The sequence below is a fragment of the Nothobranchius furzeri genome, chromosome 18, assembly GCF_043380555.1.
Source record: "Nothobranchius furzeri strain GRZ-AD chromosome 18, NfurGRZ-RIMD1, whole genome shotgun sequence".
Lineage (NCBI taxonomy): Eukaryota > Metazoa > Chordata > Actinopteri > Cyprinodontiformes > Nothobranchiidae > Nothobranchius > Nothobranchius furzeri.
Window position 1 is genome coordinate 35755246 of NC_091758.1, and position 19622 is coordinate 35774867.

General features: G+C 41.9%; 1 protein-coding gene across 1 annotated transcript; it reads left to right on the forward strand.

Annotated features, from left to right (window-relative positions):
• The first annotated feature begins 1507 nt into the window (after positions 1-1507).
• lck (LCK proto-oncogene, Src family tyrosine kinase) lies at positions 1508-19266 on the forward strand. The gene is made up of 13 exons (XM_015970396.3): positions 1508-1646; positions 2916-3025; positions 4031-4091; positions 5161-5251; positions 6456-6554; positions 6680-6783; positions 8031-8180; positions 8261-8413; positions 10919-11098; positions 14157-14233; positions 16870-17023; positions 18247-18378; positions 18456-19266. The coding sequence occupies exons 2-13, from the start codon at positions 2921-2923 to the stop codon at positions 18650-18652; spliced, it is 1503 nt and encodes a 500-aa protein (XP_015825882.1). The 5' UTR covers positions 1508-1646; positions 2916-2920; the 3' UTR covers positions 18653-19266.
• Positions 19267-19622: the final 356 nt, after the last annotated feature.

Sequence of the window (19622 nt, forward strand, 5' to 3'; positions counted from 1 at the left end):
AGACACATCAGGAAATAAAAGTTTCGCCTTCATGCTGCCCTGGGCTTGCTCAGTTTTGCCCCGAGGGTGGTTTTTCTTGACCTTTCGCCCCCCCGTATAACGTACCGAACATCCTCACGCTCAAAAGCCGAACCCATGGGTTCATCGTGCTTTTATAGCCGCTAAACCAAAAGCATCTGTCACAGCCAGGCGAAGGAGGCCAGCACCTGCGTCGCAAAGCAGGTTGTAGGAGGGCTGGAAAACTTTCCGCACGTCGATAGCATCTCAGTTTGATTGCGTAACAGAATGTGATTTCCAACCACATTTGGAAGCTGAGACAAATGTGGAACAGGAATGCCCTCAGAGCCTCACCAGGGCCTGCCAGTGGCTCATCCTCAAAGATGGCGGCGTGTTGTCAAAAGACAAAGGTTTCTGCTGCTGATAAGCAGCTTCTCCTGTTTGAATCCTATTTACGTCTGTGCAACGTGTGAAAAAGGGAAACAACCTCGCACATCCTCCAGAATTTTACTCTAACGGAAAAAAGGACTGAGTTCAGGTGTTTTTCATCGCTCTCGTAAGACATAATCTATGCTGTGGCAGGCTTCTGAGCGCGTACGGTGCACTGTCTGTGATGCTTGGACTGACTTCCTGCCAGTGCAAGCGCTATAGCAGCATCCGTTCACCACAAGAGAAGAGAAGCGGCCCACAGCTCAAGATGTCTGAAGCATGAAGCACGAGCTGACAATCTGAGAATCCTCCAGAATTCAACTGTAACGCACAAGAAATGCAGATTTCCATGACCATAATCGACACTTCTGCGTCTCTAAGGATATTTGTGCTTCATTTTTGTAAGTGGGGAAAAATCGGGGACGAAGTCTCTTTTTGAACGACATCCCGGTGAGGAACAGACACAAACCACAGGCCTGGGCCTTGTAGTTGTGTTTTCATGAAGCTGAACTACGAGTTTAAAGCCACAAAACAGGAAGTGCAGCTGCTACATATAGCCATTACAGCCTCAGATGTGGCGTCCATCTAAAATCCTCTTTAAAAACAAAAATACCACTTCTTATTTTAGTCCTGGGTGACTTCAGATTCAGACTGACACCAGATGATCCGACAGAGATCATCGACTCCCACTTTCTCTGGTTGAAACCAGGATAAAAATACACGAGTGTGACCTCAGCGCTGCCTTCCTGAACCCCTCTGTTTGTGGGTAAAGTATTGGAACATGTTTAGTCCCGACTCCTTTGTCTTGGAGACTCTAACGTTCCCCTTCGTTCACACACAGCTGCACACTGAAGCACCTGTTAAAGCCTGCAGAGCAACCCTCAAACATTTCAACGACAGGAAACTCTCTGGGTCGCTCCTCCACTGTGAACCGCTGTGTGTGTGTGTGTGTGTGTGTGTGTGTGTGTGTGTGTGTGTGTGTGTGTGTGTGTGTGTGTGTGTGTGTGTGTTTGTGTGTGTATGACACCACATCAGCACTACTTACTCACTCAGTTATAATAAGAGAGGTGGCAGATGACATCTTCATACCAAGGTGCTCATGGTGCGAAAACTCAGTCCTTGGCAAAACGCTCTAAATGTCTGACAACAAAAATCTTGATGCGGCGCCTGAAATCTGACTCAACCGGACACCTAAGGAGAGATATTTCACTTTTCAGGAGGTGAGTTTGAATCTTTCTGATGGTTTTAGCTCTAAAAGACAAACTTTGAAACATTAAAAGGTGGAAAATTAGAGCAGCTATGGACATTTTTTTTACTTCTCACATCTTAGGAAATGCAGTACATTGAATTATTTCCTTTTAAATGTCATTTTATGGATATTTATTTTGTTTCTCTGTATTGAAATTTTAAAAATCTGGCTCTGTATTTACTTATTTAATTTAAATAAATTGACATTAAACGGAAGTTACTGTCAAATGTGGGTATTTTTTATTTAATTTGTCTTCCAAACCAACTGGCCTGTGCTATTTTAGGAGTAAAAACAAAAATTTTAACCTATAAAATGATTTATGGTCATTTCATAAGAAAAATAAAAAAAAACTTATAGATAAAGCTGCATTCCAGTTTCTCAAATAAGGGATTTTTTGTATCATTTCACAAACATTTACAAACATAAACAGTCAGCTGTTTATTTGGAATGGCCTCCAGCTGGTGATAATAAAAAGTAGAGGATAGCCACTGAATGACTCTTTGAGAGTGGGCTAGTAAGCGTAGGAGAGCTGATATTTCTTCATAATCTGGTGATCCCCTTGTGATTCAGCCATGGAGTCCCCTTTGTAGCTCTGCTGGGTTGAAGGGTCCGACTTTGTCAGAATTCTCACGACTTCCAGCCTCTGGGACGAGACGGCGGCTGAGATTAGCCCACTGACCCTTTTCCAGAGAGTGGCCCAATAGGAGTCGAGTGAGCTTGAGAAAGTCGATTCGTTGGTGTCACATGCCCGACGTAGCACATGCAGACGACAGATTACACAAGATTAACATTTCTGAGTTACTAAAGCTTGAAGGACAGAACTTAACCCTTCTGGAGGCAGGCGTTGCAGGTTTGCAACGTTAAAACCTACCTGGTTACTCCCCGTACGTATTTCATGAGCATTTTTTAACTCAGAAGTACACCTGAAGGACTTAGTTGCTCATTGTTTTATCAAAACTTAATTTGAGCCTGAGAGGGTTAAAACCTGCACTGTAAAATTTTGTCTGCTTGAATTTTATTGTGTGTGATTAAATATCACCAAAGTGTGTCTAGACTGAAAAAAAAAATCACATTTCTGATTCTGGTCCTCCATTTTGTGTCAAGACCTTCAAACGTTTAGAAAAAACCTTCTTCCGCCTGTCGTCGTCTCAACCTTCAGATTCAGCGGTGAACCGGGCTGAAGTGTGCTTTAAGTCAATCTAAAAGCAGCAGAAAACTAACTTGGGCTTTGAAACTGCAGGAAAAATGGGATGCGCCTGCAGTTCGGACTCAGACAGCGACTGGATCGAGAACTTGGATGAAATCTGCGAACACTGCAACTGTCCAATTCCACCACAGTCGTGCAATCCAGTAAGTGCATCCTTTAGATGTGCAGTTTAGGGGTGTGACATGCATCCGTTCTATATGCATACCGAGTTTCTACACAGAAGTGTCACTGCACTTTGGCCAGCAGCACAAGCATCCTTCCCAAGACACATTTGAAGTCCAGTAATGTCACAGCAAAGCGACGAGGCAGTCCAGACTCGAAGGACCCTCCAAAACCGTCCTCAAAGGCATCCTTGTTAACCCAACTTCACAGGCAGGTTTGGTGTATCCTCATTGGCGAAGGCTATTTCAGAACAGGGCCGAACAGGAGATTTGTGCCCTTGTAACAGTGGAGAACAAATTAAACGCTTTTCACCTTTTTTTCACACATTTATACTCTTTTGTCAAAATGCTCATTAACAAACTTGTGTAGCGGGTCCTGTAGTTCTTCATGACCGTCCAAATTCACAGAACCACAGCCGCTCACTTCTGGCCTTAGCAGTCGAGGAAGGACCCAACCTACGTGCAAAGGGTCCTTCCTTGTAAGGGCCCAACGTATTCAGTCGACATGGGCCGGTGTCAGTACCTGACACCCTGTTCTTCATCAGCCAGGAAGACCGGAAGTGAGCAGCTGTGTAATTGGACGGTCTAGCCATCAGAGTTAATCTCGTCCTTAACTCAGCAAACGTCCTGTTGCCTAGCAACCTTGATGACGCTAAACAGCAACAGGTGTGAACACTAAGGATTGGCTCCCAGGATTCATTTTGCATGACGTAACAAACACCATGAAGCGCAATCAACTGCTTTTGTTATTCGGGTTGTTTGTTCCTTCGCTGTGACTTAGATGTCCCATTAGATTAGAAATTAAGGAGAAAACCACCTCTGTGTGTGTGTGTGTGTGTGTGTGTGTAACATGCTGTGACTTTTGGCTGGAAGGAAAACCCAAGCAGCCCACAGTTTACCGTCAGAGCCCCGCTGTTTTTCTTGCAATGTTCTCTACAAACGCTGGATGTGAGGTGCAGGCCTAATCTTGTTTCCCTGTCCTCCCAGTACACAGACCAGTTCATCCCATACCAATCACAGCACTCACCCCCGACATCACCTCTACCAGGTAAATCCTCCTTGTCTGTCTGCAAAATTAAATCAATAACGCATCATATTCCTTTGTTTCCTTTCTTGCCCCAGAGGGTCGAACATTCGATACCTTTCATCAGAATCTGGGAAATTTTACATCAGCTCATGAAAGATTGACATTTTTTGTTGGATTACTGAACGCGTAATCTGATCGTGTTTACGGTTTTATGCCATTTCGTGTTAAAACTTGCAAACGTCTGTCACGTTTTCCATTTCAACTCTCCAATAAGAGCTGTGTTTCTCATTGGTCCAATAATGTCCAGCTTATCAATGTTTGATGCCTTAAACAAAACTGTTTAGCAAAAAGTGATCATCGCTGAGAAGACAAAGCCATACGTGACATATGAACAGTACCGTGGATCCACTTCAAAACCAGCAGGCAAAAATCACCAAAACACACAGAAATCTTTCGTTAGATCAACTGGAATGTTTCTTTTAAGTAAGAACACTGTGGTCATTATCGCACGGTCATCAGTATAAATACCAACCTGCTGGGGTCCAACTGGTCAGCTCCAGCCAGGGGTCTACATCCTGCACCAATAAAAAAAACTCTTTTACACATTTTTCAAGGATATGTAAATAAAAAAACACACAAAAATTTTCCCATTTTCTCATTTTCCCTTTTGTGTTGATTTAAATCACTTTGAATTCCAGCATAAGGAGATTATAGATATAAAATATGGTTCTATGTGGAAATTAAAATTTTCTTGCTGAAACTTTTCAGTTATTCCAAAAATGAGTTGCCTATGAACAAACATGATCTTAATGCATTAAACACAAAGGAGGTGGTTATTTATGACGTCAGTCAGAGTTCTTAAAGTTCCTGACCCTTAATAAGAATTATAAACATTTTTAGGAATATTTTTGTTACCATTAGGAATTTAGTGCATGACTTCCTTTTGCGTTTGACTCAAATGTGTTAAAAAAAGTTAAATGTTGACCCTGTGACCAGATCACAAAGCGTGCTCGTAAAGCAGCAGCTGAAAGTCACAAGGAGCCACTTTAAGGGGCCTACGAGTCATCTGGATTCAAATGTTTTCTTTCAGACAACATCGCGGTGGCCGTGTACAGCTACGAACCACAACATGAAGAAGACCTGGGCTTCGAAAAAGGAGACAAGCTGAAAATCATCCACAAGTAAGCTTTTCACCTCAGGAAAACTGAAAACAGGTTCTTATTTCAAGCATAAATCTGACTGTAGCGCATGTTTCTGAAGCTAACACGCCTCAGATTTAAAAATGTTGATTCTCTGTTGGGACTTGATGGCAAAAGTTCTGATTAAAATCGATTTACTTAAAATATTTCCGGTAAATCTTTTGATAAAGGATGCAGCAAAGACGTGACTTCACACAGTTTCCTGCATCCATGACGGCATTTTACAGAAAATTGAAAATGATTGACATTTATAGAGAACAGAAAGTTAGAAATTAGTGATGCTACAACACACAATGTATAAATGCTGCATTTTTATTTCAAAGTACAATCTTAGTTCTGCTCAAACTCATTAAATAGAAACTTGTACAAGTTTTGTTTTAGTTACATAATTTTAAACTGAAAAAGCACATTATTTTTCAAATTAGCATAAATGAAATGACAGAAGCGTTGAAATAAATTTATAAATATACTGTAAGTTTTGGACAAAACCATTATCCATCTGTCTTTTGCATAATCTCTGCCATTTTTGTAGTTTTTACAATGCAAAGGATGATTTAAAGCTAAATGAGAGTATAAGTCCAAGTTGGCACAAGCAGAAATATCCTTTTTCATTTATCTTAAAATGATTAAGTTGTTCTTGCCTTTTGAGCTGATCTGATATTTGTGCATGCAGAAACTGTAATTTGGGCTTTCAGCTCGTTCTGGTATGTTTGGGAACGTGTTTCTGCTGCCTTTTGTTGCTGATGTTTATTAAAAAAACACAAAAGGAATTTGTGGAGTTTGTGGATGCTCAATTTACAAATCATACATTTTCAGGGTTATTAAGATAAGAAAATGTTGCTATAAAACCAAGTTTAACAGAAATCTTTAGAATCAAATAAGCATTTCAGTATTTAACGAATGTTTTAAAGTTTGCATGAGAACAATCTGCACGACGACAAAAACACAAATTAAACTTACTTCAAGGACAACTTTTCCTTTTCTTGAGTTTCAAAGTTTTGCATAATGTGGTGAAGATTCAAAGTAAAATTTCCCTGAACCGAAGGCGCTTTTCGGCTAACTCGGTATGATGTCGTTCATTTCATGCATTTAAACTGCAAAGCATTGTGGGGGAGGTAACTAAAATCTTAAATTACTTTGAGCGATCATTAAAAAAATCAGACTAAATGTTTCTGCCGCCTTCCAGGGATGACCCGGAGTGGTATATGGCCGAGTCCCTTACCACCGGCCAGCGAGGGTACATCCCATACAACTTCATCGCCATGACCACGATGGAGACTGAACCGTACGTCACACAGGAAGCATAATGTCACGGCTCTGAACCCCACCTCCGCTTGAGTGCTGTGTCCCTGAGGGAAGGGAAGTGGTTAGCTCTGCGTTTGTGAGGCTCATTGTGTGTTTGTGCTGCAGGTGGTTCTTCACCAACATTTCAAGAAACGACGCCATGAGGTACCTCCTCGCTCCAGGGAATACGCAGGGCTCTTTCCTGATTCGAGAGAGCGAGACGTCCAAAGGTGGCTACGAAAAATCTAACTTGGAATTCAACTCATGCCTCACTGGGCTACAACCTAACTTATCTCATAAGAACAGGAGAATCCTGCTAGAAACCCCCTCCTGCTCATGTAATGACATTTCATTCATGGCTGCCAACAAACAAACAAACAAACAAACGGGGCATGTTTTTACTACAATCTACTAACCCCAAAACCAGCGAACTGGCCACTTTACTAAAAGGTGCTTCCTTTTCACACAATCTGAAAAAAAGTACAGCTGCTGGCAAATTTTAATTTCTAATTTCTAGTCATTTCAACATAAACGCAGCATTCTGCGTCACTTCAGTAAAACTAAATCATGAATGGACTGCGAAAAAACTGGGGGGGGGGGGGGCATGTCACCCTGGGCTGCTGGTTAGAAACATAAGAAAATACTGATCATCTGAAACATCTGTGTTATGATACTGAATCGCCATTTTATTGAGAATCTAAAATTGTCACAGACTGAACTCTGAAGACATGTGAAGACGCCAATCACAGTAAAAAATGGATTAAAAAGTCTTTATTTTTAGCAGAGTTACCAGAGTAGGGCGAGGCTGAGGCAGGGTCAGAGACAGGCAAGGTCCAAATGGCAGGCAGCGAGCAAGGCAGGGGTCAGGAGAAGAAACAAGGTCCGGAGGCAGAAAGCAGGCAGGGAGAATGGCTGGAAGATCTACTAGTAAACACGCTCAATAATCTGGCCCCGGTTGGAGAGCAGGCTGGGAGTTATATAGCAGGAGGAGCAGGTGTGTGTGATGAGCTGATGAGGAGCTAATGAGAGACAGGTGGTTTGGATGATGTTGATGGTGAGTTGACTGTAGTTGCTGGGGAAACAGCTTGGCTGGAGCTTGATGAGGGGACCAGGTGTGATGCATGGTTGAATGAGGAAGTGGAGGAGGGTGAAGGACGGGAGTCATGACAAAAATGCAAACATTTAGTGTATTTCTCGTGTGTGGTGCAATTAAAACTCCGACTGCTAGGGGGCAGCGGTTTTTCCCGCCTTGCTTCTAATGGAACTACGAGATCTCTTGGTGTCACTGGATGTGTCTTAAAAGAGTCTGACTTGAGTTTTCCAAATCAATTTCAAAAAATGCAAATATTGTCTGGTTTTTAGAATCGCGATATATCGTATCGTTTCCCATATATTGTGATATTTATCGCATCGCCAGATTCTTAACACACACTCCCACAGCTGGTATATCCGTCTGAATTTATCGTTGCTGTTCCAGGGTCGTACTCTTTATCAGTCAGGGATTTGGACCAAACCACTGGAGAAGGGGTGAAGCACTACAGGATCCGTAACCTGGACAACGGTGGCTTCTACATCACAGCCAAGATATCCTTCAGCTCACTAAAGGAGCTCGTCCATCATTACTCACGTGCGTAAACACGTTCGGAACGTTGATCTAAACATTTCCGACTGTTATTGTTAATAAGCTGCTTCCTTTCTGTCGTCCAGGTGAAGCCGATGGCTTGTGCACGATCCTGGCGAAGCCGTGCCAGTCCAGGGCGCCTCAGAAACCCTGGTGGCAGGATGAGTGGGAGATTCCACGTGAGTCCCTGAAGCTGGAGCGCCGGCTTGGGGCCGGGCAGTTCGGAGAAGTCTGGATGGGTGAGCTGTTTTTCCGTTTGCGCAGTGATGCCCAGTCTGGCTGGAAGCAAGACGGCGTTCCTGCCAGGATCCTGGGACTTTTCTGCAGTGTGTGCAGAAGAGTTTCCTCTGTACAGTCCTAATTGTAGGCTTGAATCATGTGGTATTATCCCTGAAATGCAACATCGCTCCAACTGGAAATCTCACTTACTGATGGATCTGAGGACAACAAATCTGATTTTGCAGAGTAAAGTTAAACAAAAACGTTTAGATCCCAAGCAAATCCTGTGTGCCACAACCTCATTATTACTCAGTTGAAGGGGTAATTTTCCCTCTGTTTCCCAGCCTCCTTTCTCAGCACCATTTAACCTCAATAACAAACTCCTGGACAAAACCGTGGAACTTGACCTCATTTCACCGCCGCTGTCTGTTTGCTGTACTGTCTTATTCTGGGCTCTGGGTTTATCTTACAGACATAGTCACCACCGATGCAAATTAGCGTTAAAATGTTGACTCTGTAAAAGACAAATGAGGCAGAGGAGGTTTGCTCTCATATTGCAGCACTTCATGCATGATGGGAGGCGCTCTCGAGTGATTGAGAGGAAAGCTGGTTGTAGCTTCGGTTGAGATGATGTAAGTGAGCGTCAGTGTTCCAGAGATCCTGTTTGTGTCAGAGTCATGGGAAACCGAGTGGCTTTCAGCTGCATGTACCTCTGGTTTGCATCGAATACAATTCTGCACATTTTTGCTCAAAACAATCAAAGAAATACTGTAAAAAAACCAGAATGCATCAGAATAATTAATCTTTTTGGTGAGAATCTGTCTCCAGACGTGTTCACCCTTCAGTCAGATCTTTGCTAAACGTATGCTAAATCTGGTGCTGGTTTGTAAACGTTAGCATAAAACTGAACTCAAAAACTTCTGGGTTGCAGCGACTGTAAAATTGAAATCTGTGAATTTGTTTAGCAGTATAGGCTTCCTACACATCATGTTTCAAGTCATTTCCTGGAAAAAATGTAAATGACTTTACTTATTTAATGACACTTTACAAGATTTTTGTTGATGGAGTGAAGAACAATCAGACTTAACCTTTTTTAAAAAGTTTCACATTGGAAAGTGTTTCAGTACACATTTTAGTGGTGAGGTTTTGTTTATTTAGCTTACACCTGTTGGGCCTTGAGTGCACAACATATTGAGTATTAACTTCTCTGCAACATGCAGTGATGATTTTGTGCATTAATATTTTGGAGAGGACTTTAAATGCATTTAAATGTTATTGAAATGCATTTAAAATTATGTTAAAAACAATCCTTTAACACATGGGGATGTATGAACTCTTAACTTAAGACAGGGGTGGGCAAATCCAGTCCTCGAGGGCTGGTATCCTCCATCTTTTTGTTATTTCCCAGTTCCAACACAGTTGATTCAGCAACTCATCAAGCTGCAGAAGCCAGCTAATCTCCTGCTGATTGAAATCAGGTGTGTTGAAACAGGGAAAACAGTAAAACATATGGGATAGTGGCCCTCGAGGACCAGGATTGCCCACCCCTGACTTAAGAGAAAGTCACCCCCTACCAGAGCATTACTCCACTCCCACTTCCTGTTTGAAAAATGCAACAAATGCTGTTGCCTAGCAGACCAAGAGGGTGGAGCCGCTAACAAATACACACACACACACAAGCTCACAACGACATTGTGACATCATATGGTACCAGCTAACGTTCTAGGGTACCTCTTAGCCATTAGCGATGGCAGATTTAAATTCGAATGAAGTGCAGAGTTTTTACCTGACAAAATCTCCTGCCTCGTAATCAGTTTTAGGCTGATAATTAAAATTTTAACTAAAATGCACTAAAGTGCAAAACTACACGTGTCTGCAGCACGATTAGACACTCATTCATTTAGTTCATCAGAAAAAAAGTTGATTTGGGGATGACTAGCTCTTTAAAGGAACTGGAAATGCATCAAATAAAGGAAATTTATGCAAAACATCCTCAGTATTTTTAGCATTTGATTCAGTAATTGGAAACTGGATTTTACTCCTTTATATTCATAAAAAACTGGATTATTTTGTCATTTTTGCCACTTTTGGAATATTTTTCTTGTCACTTTGTTCAATTTGTGTTTCATGACAGTGGTGGACCTAGAAAACTTTACATTGGGGTGGGGTGGGGGGTTAAAGGAAGCAACAAAGGTCAAGGCAGGGTAGCAATGCTGCACCTCCGCCCCCCTTAAATGTAACTTGAGTCAACAACACATCAACAAAATACTTTAAAGCTAGATTTCTTCTAAAAACACAAAGATAATTTAAACACAAAAATAAAAAACCAAATGACTGTACAGGACTGAATTCAGCCATCGTCTTTAGCATGGGGGCAAGGCTCTACAGAAGGGGGGGCAGTTGCCCCCTCCCCGCTTCTGTAGAGCCACCCCTGTTTCATGTAAATAGTTTCTAATTATTATAATACCTATTTTCTTTTTTCTGTAGATTAATTTTAGTATTTTCTGCCAAAAATCTACTCTCAGGAGTCTACAACAACGACAGAAGGGTGGCAATTAAGAATCTGAAGATGGGCACAATGTCAGTGGAAGCATTCATGGCTGAAGCCAACATGATGAAGAACCTGCAGCATCCCCACCTCGTCCGCCTTTTTGCCGTGGTCACGCAGGAGCCCATCTTTATTGTGACAGAGTACATGGAAAATGGTGAGACAGCACTCAGCAGAGAGAAGCTCCTGCATCACAAAGTCGTCCTCATTTCCTTTCAGACGAGTTTAGTCCACTAAAATATGCCCAAGCTTGTCTGCATTAATCATTTTCATAATCTCCTGCCTCGTAACCATAAAAGCAGCTCCGTGAGGCGGAGGAGTGTTAGCACAGAGTCACAGATGTTCAGGATCAAACATGTCGATATCACTCGAGTGTTCAAACAAAGGAGTGGATCTCACCCCCTCTACTGAGTTTTCACCAGAACACTCCACTGACTCTGATGATTTAACTTCATGTGTTTTGATCACTCATTCACAGCAGACCTGTGTTTTCTTCATTTGTGCTTGCCATGTGACATCAGATATGAGCCATTCGCTGTAACGGCGGCTCGAGCCCTCGGTTCGGCTATTTTCAGCCTCCCCTCATCAGCCTCCCTTGTTCTCCCCGGCTAAAAAGTTTCAAAACAAACATGAACTTTCACTTTTTCTGCGGCGCGCTCCAGACAGGACAGGTCAGCCGTGTTCACACGCTGAGAGGAAGTTTCTCTTGGCCACTCTGAGGTGTTAAAACAGGAGACGGTAAATCTCATTGTTATTGTTTGAATACACCCGTCATGATGTCTGGCTCTTCTCCGGGGTTTGCATTTCAGAGTATTTATAATATAATAAAAAGTATTAAAATTAAAGTATGAAACATTAGTTAGTGGTAGACCAAAATATCGGTCGGCCGATATGTTTTGTTTTCTTTATACGTTGACATAAGCTGATATTTGTGATTAGTAAAGCCGATTTAAAGTCAGGCACATCCTCGGACAACCTGGTGCTAATGCAGAATTTAATTAAAATTTTTACATTCACTAATAATCTGCATAATAAATACTCTAAATTTACTTTAAGTGTCTGATTTATGTTGTTATGATGTTATTAGTGACATTTTAGCATGAAAACGAGGTGTAAATCTTCTAGATTCTGGCCGTGGAAATCGACCCATAAAAACCAGCAGTACATTTTGGTATCGGTATTATTTTTTTGTGAAGTTTAGTGAATGTTTCTGATAGTTAAAGAGATTTAAATGCAGAGGAGAATCATACCTGATCAGATTTTTTCCTTTGGCCCATGAATGCACCATTGCTCAGCAGCAATAAAACACAAAAATTTCCTATATTTTTTCCTGTTTGTGAACACACCACCTCTATGTGCTAATCCACGTTAGCTCTACTTCCAGAACCATTTCTTGACTTATAGGAAATTTTACTTCTATGAAAGTTCTTTGTAATAAATTAAAACCTGACAAAGTGATCTCAGCAGGTCAGAGTTGAGAAAAATAAAATAAAATAAAAACAAAGAAAATCATGAATCAGTATCAGCCCTCAGAAGCACAATCGGTCCATTTCTGGTGAGATAATCTGCTCAGCATTCAGACGGGTTCTCTTCCTCTTTTTCCCTCACTGAAAATCATAAAAAGTAATAAATGAAGAGCTGATGATGTCAAACTTCAAGCTTGATAAAAGATAATTTATCTAAATCCCAACAATCACATGATAACGCTCACAGATCTGTTTCACCTCAACATCTTGTCTTTGTAAATCTTTCCTCTGACCAACATGAACTCAGAGATTCTCGGTGACGAAGACAACAGCAGCCAGAGAGCTGAAGAGAAAGGAGTGCCTTTGTGTCATCGAGTGTGTGTGTGTGTGTGTGTGTGTGTGTGTGTGTGTGTGTGTGTGTGTGTGTGTGTGTGTGTGTGTGTGTGTGTGTGTGTGTGTGTGTGTGTGTGTGTGTGTGTGTGTGTGTGTGAGGGAGCTTGTAGCAGCAGTGACTCTTTGTTTGGGATTAATGTGCGGACATGACACAATTGCTCCACTGTTGCGGAGAGAAAAGATGACTAGTGATCCCATCTTTACAGATCTTTTACCGTTTTTTATTATCAAAGTCAACAAAGAGTGAATGTAGAAGGTGCGTCATTCTGGTTTCCCTTTGTAGCTGTGATAAAAAGCACTTCCCTGGCTCTCAAACCTCTTCCGGAGGAGTAAACCTTCTGTCCTCCTAAAGTATTTCCTTTGGTGAGACTTTCAGACGGAGGTATTATTCTGTGCTAATCAAACCCAACACAAGGTCAGAAAGGTCAGCTGTCAGAAAGTTTGCATCGACTTCACAAATGTTTTGTTTACTTCCTCAAAACGCTGTGCTCACTGATTTCAGCGGCTATTCTGGTCCAACTTGGTTTATTATGTCTGTGGGGCCTTGTGAAGTAAAAAAAAGTCATTTTTCTTCTGGTCGCACATTTTCCTTTTGCAGTTTTGAACTTTTAATGTTGAATTAGTTGGATTCATTAAGAGAAATTGTCTCAGAAGTCTCAATAAATGAAGGAAATTCAGATTTTCTGGAGAATTTTGTGGACTTTTTAGGGCCATCTTCAAAAAAATGTCTTCAAAGGCACAAATTCATGACCAAATTCTTTCTGTATTTGCAAAGTCCTCAGGAAGATTCAGGCTAAAGGCGGGTCCAGGATGTGGTGTGCAGATCAAACTAAATGATTAGCCTGAAAAACTTAGTACAGATTGTTTAAATCACCACACAAGACATCAGCAGATCTTCAGACTAACCTGGAGGGATGTTTTCAGCCTGCATCACTCACTGCACGCTCAACAAAGGACGGCTGTGAGTGAATAAAGCAGGACGTCGCAAAAACAAAACCGTTCAGGTTGATTATTCTTTAGTAGGAGCAGTGGAAACTGAAGCAGAGCCTCTGGGGAACACAGTGAACACTTAAAAAGTCAGAATAATAATCAGGATTTACGTTCTTGTGTTTGTTGTGAATCTGCTGAGGAGCACATGCTCTTTTAGAGCGAGGCACCATCCTGATCCACATTTCACAGAAGGCATTGTAGGAGAAGTAAAAAGTGCCGTTACAAGAAAAACTCAGGAAACTAAAGCAGAGTGTTTAGAAACAGGAAATGGTGAAAGGTTGTTGGCAAAGATCCACCAACAGAAATCCCACAAATGCAGTATTTATAATGTTTGATGTGTAAAGGAATAAATGCACTTTTCTGCAGGCTGCTTGGTGGACTACCTGAAAACTCCGGAGGGGAGCAGGTTGCAGATGAACACTCTGATAGACATGGCAGCTCAGGTGGGAATTCTCCTTTCAGTATTTTCCTTTTATTCCTCTGAGCATCCAGGAGCATGCACGTGGAGCTGTTTTAACGAGGTTTTATAGTCAAAGCTGTGTGTGTGTGTGTGTGTGTGTGTGTGTGTGTGTGTGTGTGTGTGTGTGTGTGTGTGTGTGTGTGCAGGAATGCACGTGTTTGGATTATTTCAGTCTAGACGCAGTGGCACAAATAAAACAGCTTATTGCTAAAAGGGTTGAAGAAAACCTGCTGAAGTAAAACTTTTGCATCATTTTTGCAAACTGAAGCTAAATTAGGAAAAAAGAACGAATTTGAATCTAAACTTGACTTTCTTCATCTGTATTTTACTGGCACACAAAGAAAAGAAATGTACTCGAGTGATCAAATCTGAATTAATTCATTGTAAATATCTAAATGAATAGTTGAAATAAGGACGGGAAGTTCAGCATAATTAAACCATTTAATATTCTGAATGAAAAGCAATTTAAAAAGTTTTGTTTTTGCATTTTTATTTATTTGGGACGATAACAATAATTGCAATAACAGTGCCATTAATAAACATTAATAATTTAATTTCAAATTTAAATAAATAGATGCAATTTAAAAATAATTAAAGTGTAAAAAGCGCTGTAATTATTTTATCATCAGGGTAATAATAAAGAGCTGTGTTGACCTGCAAGGTCTAAACAGGATGTGATTTTTAGAGTAGGGGGGGGGGGGGTAGTTCCTGATCCTTTCTTCCTGCTTCCTCATATTTATACCCTTGATACTAAAGCTAGCCTTTTTCTCTCACATGTTTAAAATACTTTCTGATCTTGACTACTCCGGGGGAATTTCATGAGGCGTTCGCAGCTACGTCTCAAATTCATCCTGTCTGTGAAAAGACTTTGACTGCGAGAGGTAGGGTGGGTGTGAGAATGACTAAATCAACCACAGGAAGACAGAAGTTTCAAAATCTGAGATGACGAACGTTTCTTCTTATTGGGCTCCGTACGAAGATCTACACTTCACTGGTCGCATCGTAGAAGCTCAAGGCATCAAGTAATTGTTTTAAAGGAATGTCATTTTCATTCATTTAACCATTCTTCAAATAAGAAACGAGGGAGGAGGTTGAGGTGGTTGTCGTGACAACGGTAGGCATCCTTACAACACAACTGGACGTACATCTCAGGTTTATGACCACACCAAGGCACAGATCTACACATACATGACACATTCCAGCGCCTGAAATGGCCTCAAACAAAACTTCAGTGTGAAAGGACCAAACAGATGCATCGTGGGTAGAAGGTTCTGAGGAAATCACCACGTTATTGTTTTAGACACCTGACAGACGCATTTCTTCCTTCCATAGGTGTAGTATCAGGTTCCCTCTGCTTTGAAATGAGTCAGGCAGCGTGTGACTGAAACAGAAACACAGACGGTGAATAAGCCGGGTCCACAGTGAGGCAAAAATAATTCTGCTTTCTGAATCACAAAGAGGAGCTGGTTGCATGAGCACAGCTGTGTACATGGGGTGGAGTAGAGCAGAGGTAAAAGGGCACAACCTGTGGGAAGTGGCAAACTCCCTGCTTTTCATTGGTGTGTCCGACACACATAAACTCTTTGTGACAGCACTAAAGCCGGCCTCTCATGCTTTACCACACACACACTGTCATGTTGGGTGCCAGGTGTTTGACCCACAACATACGGAATCACCAAACACAGAAGGTAAGATAAGCAAGATTTATTATTAATAAAATTAAAGGGGAGAATAAACGAGAACTCAAGGCGCTGCGAAGCAGCAGGGATAACGGCAGATTCGGAGGACGGGAGCTCAGCGGGGCGGGAAGAGAGGAGAGCAGAGTGAGTATGCTGAAGGGTTTGATGGGGCAGAAGGTAGGAGGATGTGAACAGTCTCGCTGGCTTACGTTCTTCAGGCTGAGGGGAAGCGAGGGGCGGGGGGGTCCGGTCAGGGTGAGTGGATGATCCAGGAGGTAGAGGCAGGTGGGGGGACTGAGAGCGGGTGATCAGAGGAGAGCAGCGAGACGTGGTGTGAAGATCCAGAGTGTTTTCACAGGAGTAGATGGAAACAGACTGGAAGCAGACGGGTAAGCGGGTTAAATGGTAAATGGCCTGTACTTGATATAGCGCCTTCTAGAGTCCTGGAACCCCTCAAGGTGCTTTACAACACAATCAGTCATTCACCCATTCACACACACTGGTGGGGATGAGCTATAATGTAGCCACAGCTGCCCTGGGGCGCACTGACAGAGGCGAGGCTGCCGAGCACTGGCACCACCGGTCCCTCCGACCACCACCAGCAGGCAACTTGGGTTAAGTGTCTTGCCCAAGGACACAACAACAGTGACAGACTGAGCGGGGATCGAACCTGCAACCTTCCGATTACGAGGCGAGCACTTAACTCCTGTGCCACCGTCGGGTTAAAATACAAAACAGGCAGATCACTTGAAGTAAGTGCAGGACTGGTGAACAGATCTACCCAGACTGAGTAATCAACACACACACACACACACACACACACACACACACACACACACACACACACACACACACACACACACACACACACACACACACACACACACACACACACACACACACACATTTGGGTTTATTTAGGACATGCTGTCCTCTGCAGGTGGCCGATGGAATGGCGTTCATTGAGAGGAAAAATTACATCCATCGAGACCTGCGAGCTGCAAACATTCTTGTTGCACACGACCTCACCTGCAAGATTGCAGACTTTGGACTTGCACGACTTATTGAGAACAACGAATACACAGCAAGGGAAGGTAAGAAGATATGTCCTCACATCTCTTCTTTAACCGGGCCTTTCCACTGGACGCGTAAGTGTTGCAGAACGTCCGCGAAGCGTAGTGATCAGAAATTAGCCGCGGTTACGGCCAGTAGGTGCGTTTTCCATCGGCCGTGAAGTGGAGCGTTTTGGACATGTCCCAGAAGTGTAGTGATGTGTTCAGACAGGAAGTCGGACTTGAAAATTGTACAAAAAATTTCAGAAACTTTCAAAATAAAAGTTCAGTGGCTTAAGTAGTAATAAAGATGTATCTGTGACACATGTAGCCCAAGTAAACAGAACAAAAAACTCACACAGACCTTTTTGGAGACATGCTGCCATCTTTCTCCTTGCTTGGTAGTGTTTGGACTGCTGAAAACACACATGGTCATTTCGTAAATGCATGGAATGCATTCAATGCCGTTTTGCGTCTGAAACGCTCAGTAAAAAGAGGCGAGCTGCATAGCTAAAATTCAATTCAATTCAAGTTTATTTATAAAGCGCCAAATCACGTCGTCTCAAGGCACTTCACACAGTCAACACTCCAATAAAGGTCAGTTCATTAAGCCAGTCAGAAAAAAGTTTCCTAAATAAGGAACCCAGCAAAGTGCATCAAGTCACTGACTAGTGTCAGTGACTTTACAGCAATCCTCATACTAAGCAAGCATGCAGTGACAGTGGAGAGGAAAACTCTCTTTCAACAAGAAGAAACCTCCAGAGGATCCTGGCTCAGTATGAGCAGCCATCCGCCACGACTCACTGGGGATCGAGAAGACAGAGCACGCACACACACACACACACACACACACACACACACACACACACACACACACACACACACACACACACACACACACACACACACACACACACAACATACATACCAAGTAATGTTTCTATGGTTACATTGTGATTTCTTAGTAAATATTCTATTTGGTGAGAGATAAACTTTATTGTATTTATCCTAGTGAATCTATAATTAAAGGGTAAACTAGTAGTAGCACATTTAATGTCAAGGAAAGTAAAATGTTATAATCAGGAGAGGGAGAATGTTTAAGTGGTTAGCAGCAGTGTTCAAATCCAGACCTAACAACGTGAATGACTGCATCTATTACATTACGCACCACTTGTGCATCCAGTGAAAAGGCCGGGTCAGTGTTTAGATTAAGTTTCATGCATCTTTTCTTTTTTAATTATGCTTCGTCTTTTTTGTCCACATAGGTGCAAAGTTCCCCATTAAATGGACCGCACCTGAAGCTATAAACTACGGCACTTTCTCCATAAAATCTGACGTGTGGTCGTTTGGGATTCTCCTCACTGAAATTGTAACGTATGGGCGAATCCCTTACCCAGGTAAACGCTTGTTACCGATAATACATGTTTAATCAATAAAACACACATATCCTGATAACATTTGACCTCCCGTTCAGGTATGTCCAACCCAGAGGTGATCCAGAACCTGGAGAACGGATACAGAATGCCGAAGCCTGAAAACTCTCCCGATGAGCTCTATAGCATCATGCATGAATGCTGGAGGGAGAAACCAGCAGACAGACCAACGTTTGAGTACCTGAAGAATATGATGGAGGACTACTTCACCTCCACAGAAAGGCAGTACCAGGAGTAGCTGTAGTCGTGGAGCAAACGGACCTTAACTCAAACCAAAGAGGTGACTTTTCAGAGCCAGTGTTGGATTTTCAATGATTTACTGCAGATGCTAAACTTTTCCTGGTGATTGAAGCAAACTGAGAGCGTCTGAGGTATTTTTTGTTGTTGTTGTTGATTTTGATGCGTCAAACTAATTAATGAAAACGTAACGCAACCGAACGAGAACCAGCTGGATCAGGAAGCAGCAAAAGAGAGGAAAGTGATCATTATTCTGCTTGAATAAATTGGAGACTCACTGGTGTCGCTGAAACAAACTGCTGCTCTGCTGGTGCTTTCTAAAAAACATGTAAACACCCACTTCAGTTTCATTTTTCTGCAGCGTAAATAAAGTCATAATGTTTTTTCATTGTGCCCACACCATTGATTCACGACCAATCAGAACCTTTATCGTGATTTTTTTGTATTTAAAATACACAGATGAATCTTTTTGAATGTTATTTTTTTATCATTTCAAAGAATAAATGTGTTTTATATATATGTTAATATAAATTGTTAGTCAAGCATTTGTGTGCATGGTCTGAGTTCAGCGCAGTTAGTACTAAAAATAAAGTTTTGGCGTTTTCATAAATGCAACTTTGTTCTTTGGCTTTGGTTTATTTCACATGCAATTGAGATGTTTGAAAAATCTAAAACTGTTTAGGTGATGAAGTAGTTAAATGGATTTTTCCATTTTTCAGTTAGAGAAAGTTTAATTGGTGGGGATTTTAATATTCTTATTGATGATGCTTCTGGATAAACGACTTTTTATCTCTTAAGAGGTCTTTTGGAAGCCAACCCATAAGGTTCAAACTTTGGATTTGTTTTTTTGTTGTTTTTTTTTGGGGGGGGGGGGGGGGGTTAGACCTGGTTATTGAGGATTTTCTGGTGAGTGGCCCTTTTTGTTAATATTCCTCTGTTTCCACACCTATTAAAATCAGGATAAAGGGGCA

Bases quoted from the DNA above. Each gene is read 5' to 3' on its own strand.
- lck (XM_015970396.3), top strand. From the start codon at position 2,921: ATGGGATGCGCCTGCAGTTCGGACTCAGACAGCGACTGGATCGAGAAC. The intron at 3,026-4,030 runs GTAAGTGCATCC...CTGTCCTCCCAG, and splicing joins CACCACAGTCGTGCAATCCA to TACACAGACCAGTTCATCCC. The intron at 18,379-18,455 runs GTAAACGCTTGT...CCTCCCGTTCAG, and splicing joins TGGGCGAATCCCTTACCCAG to GTATGTCCAACCCAGAGGTG.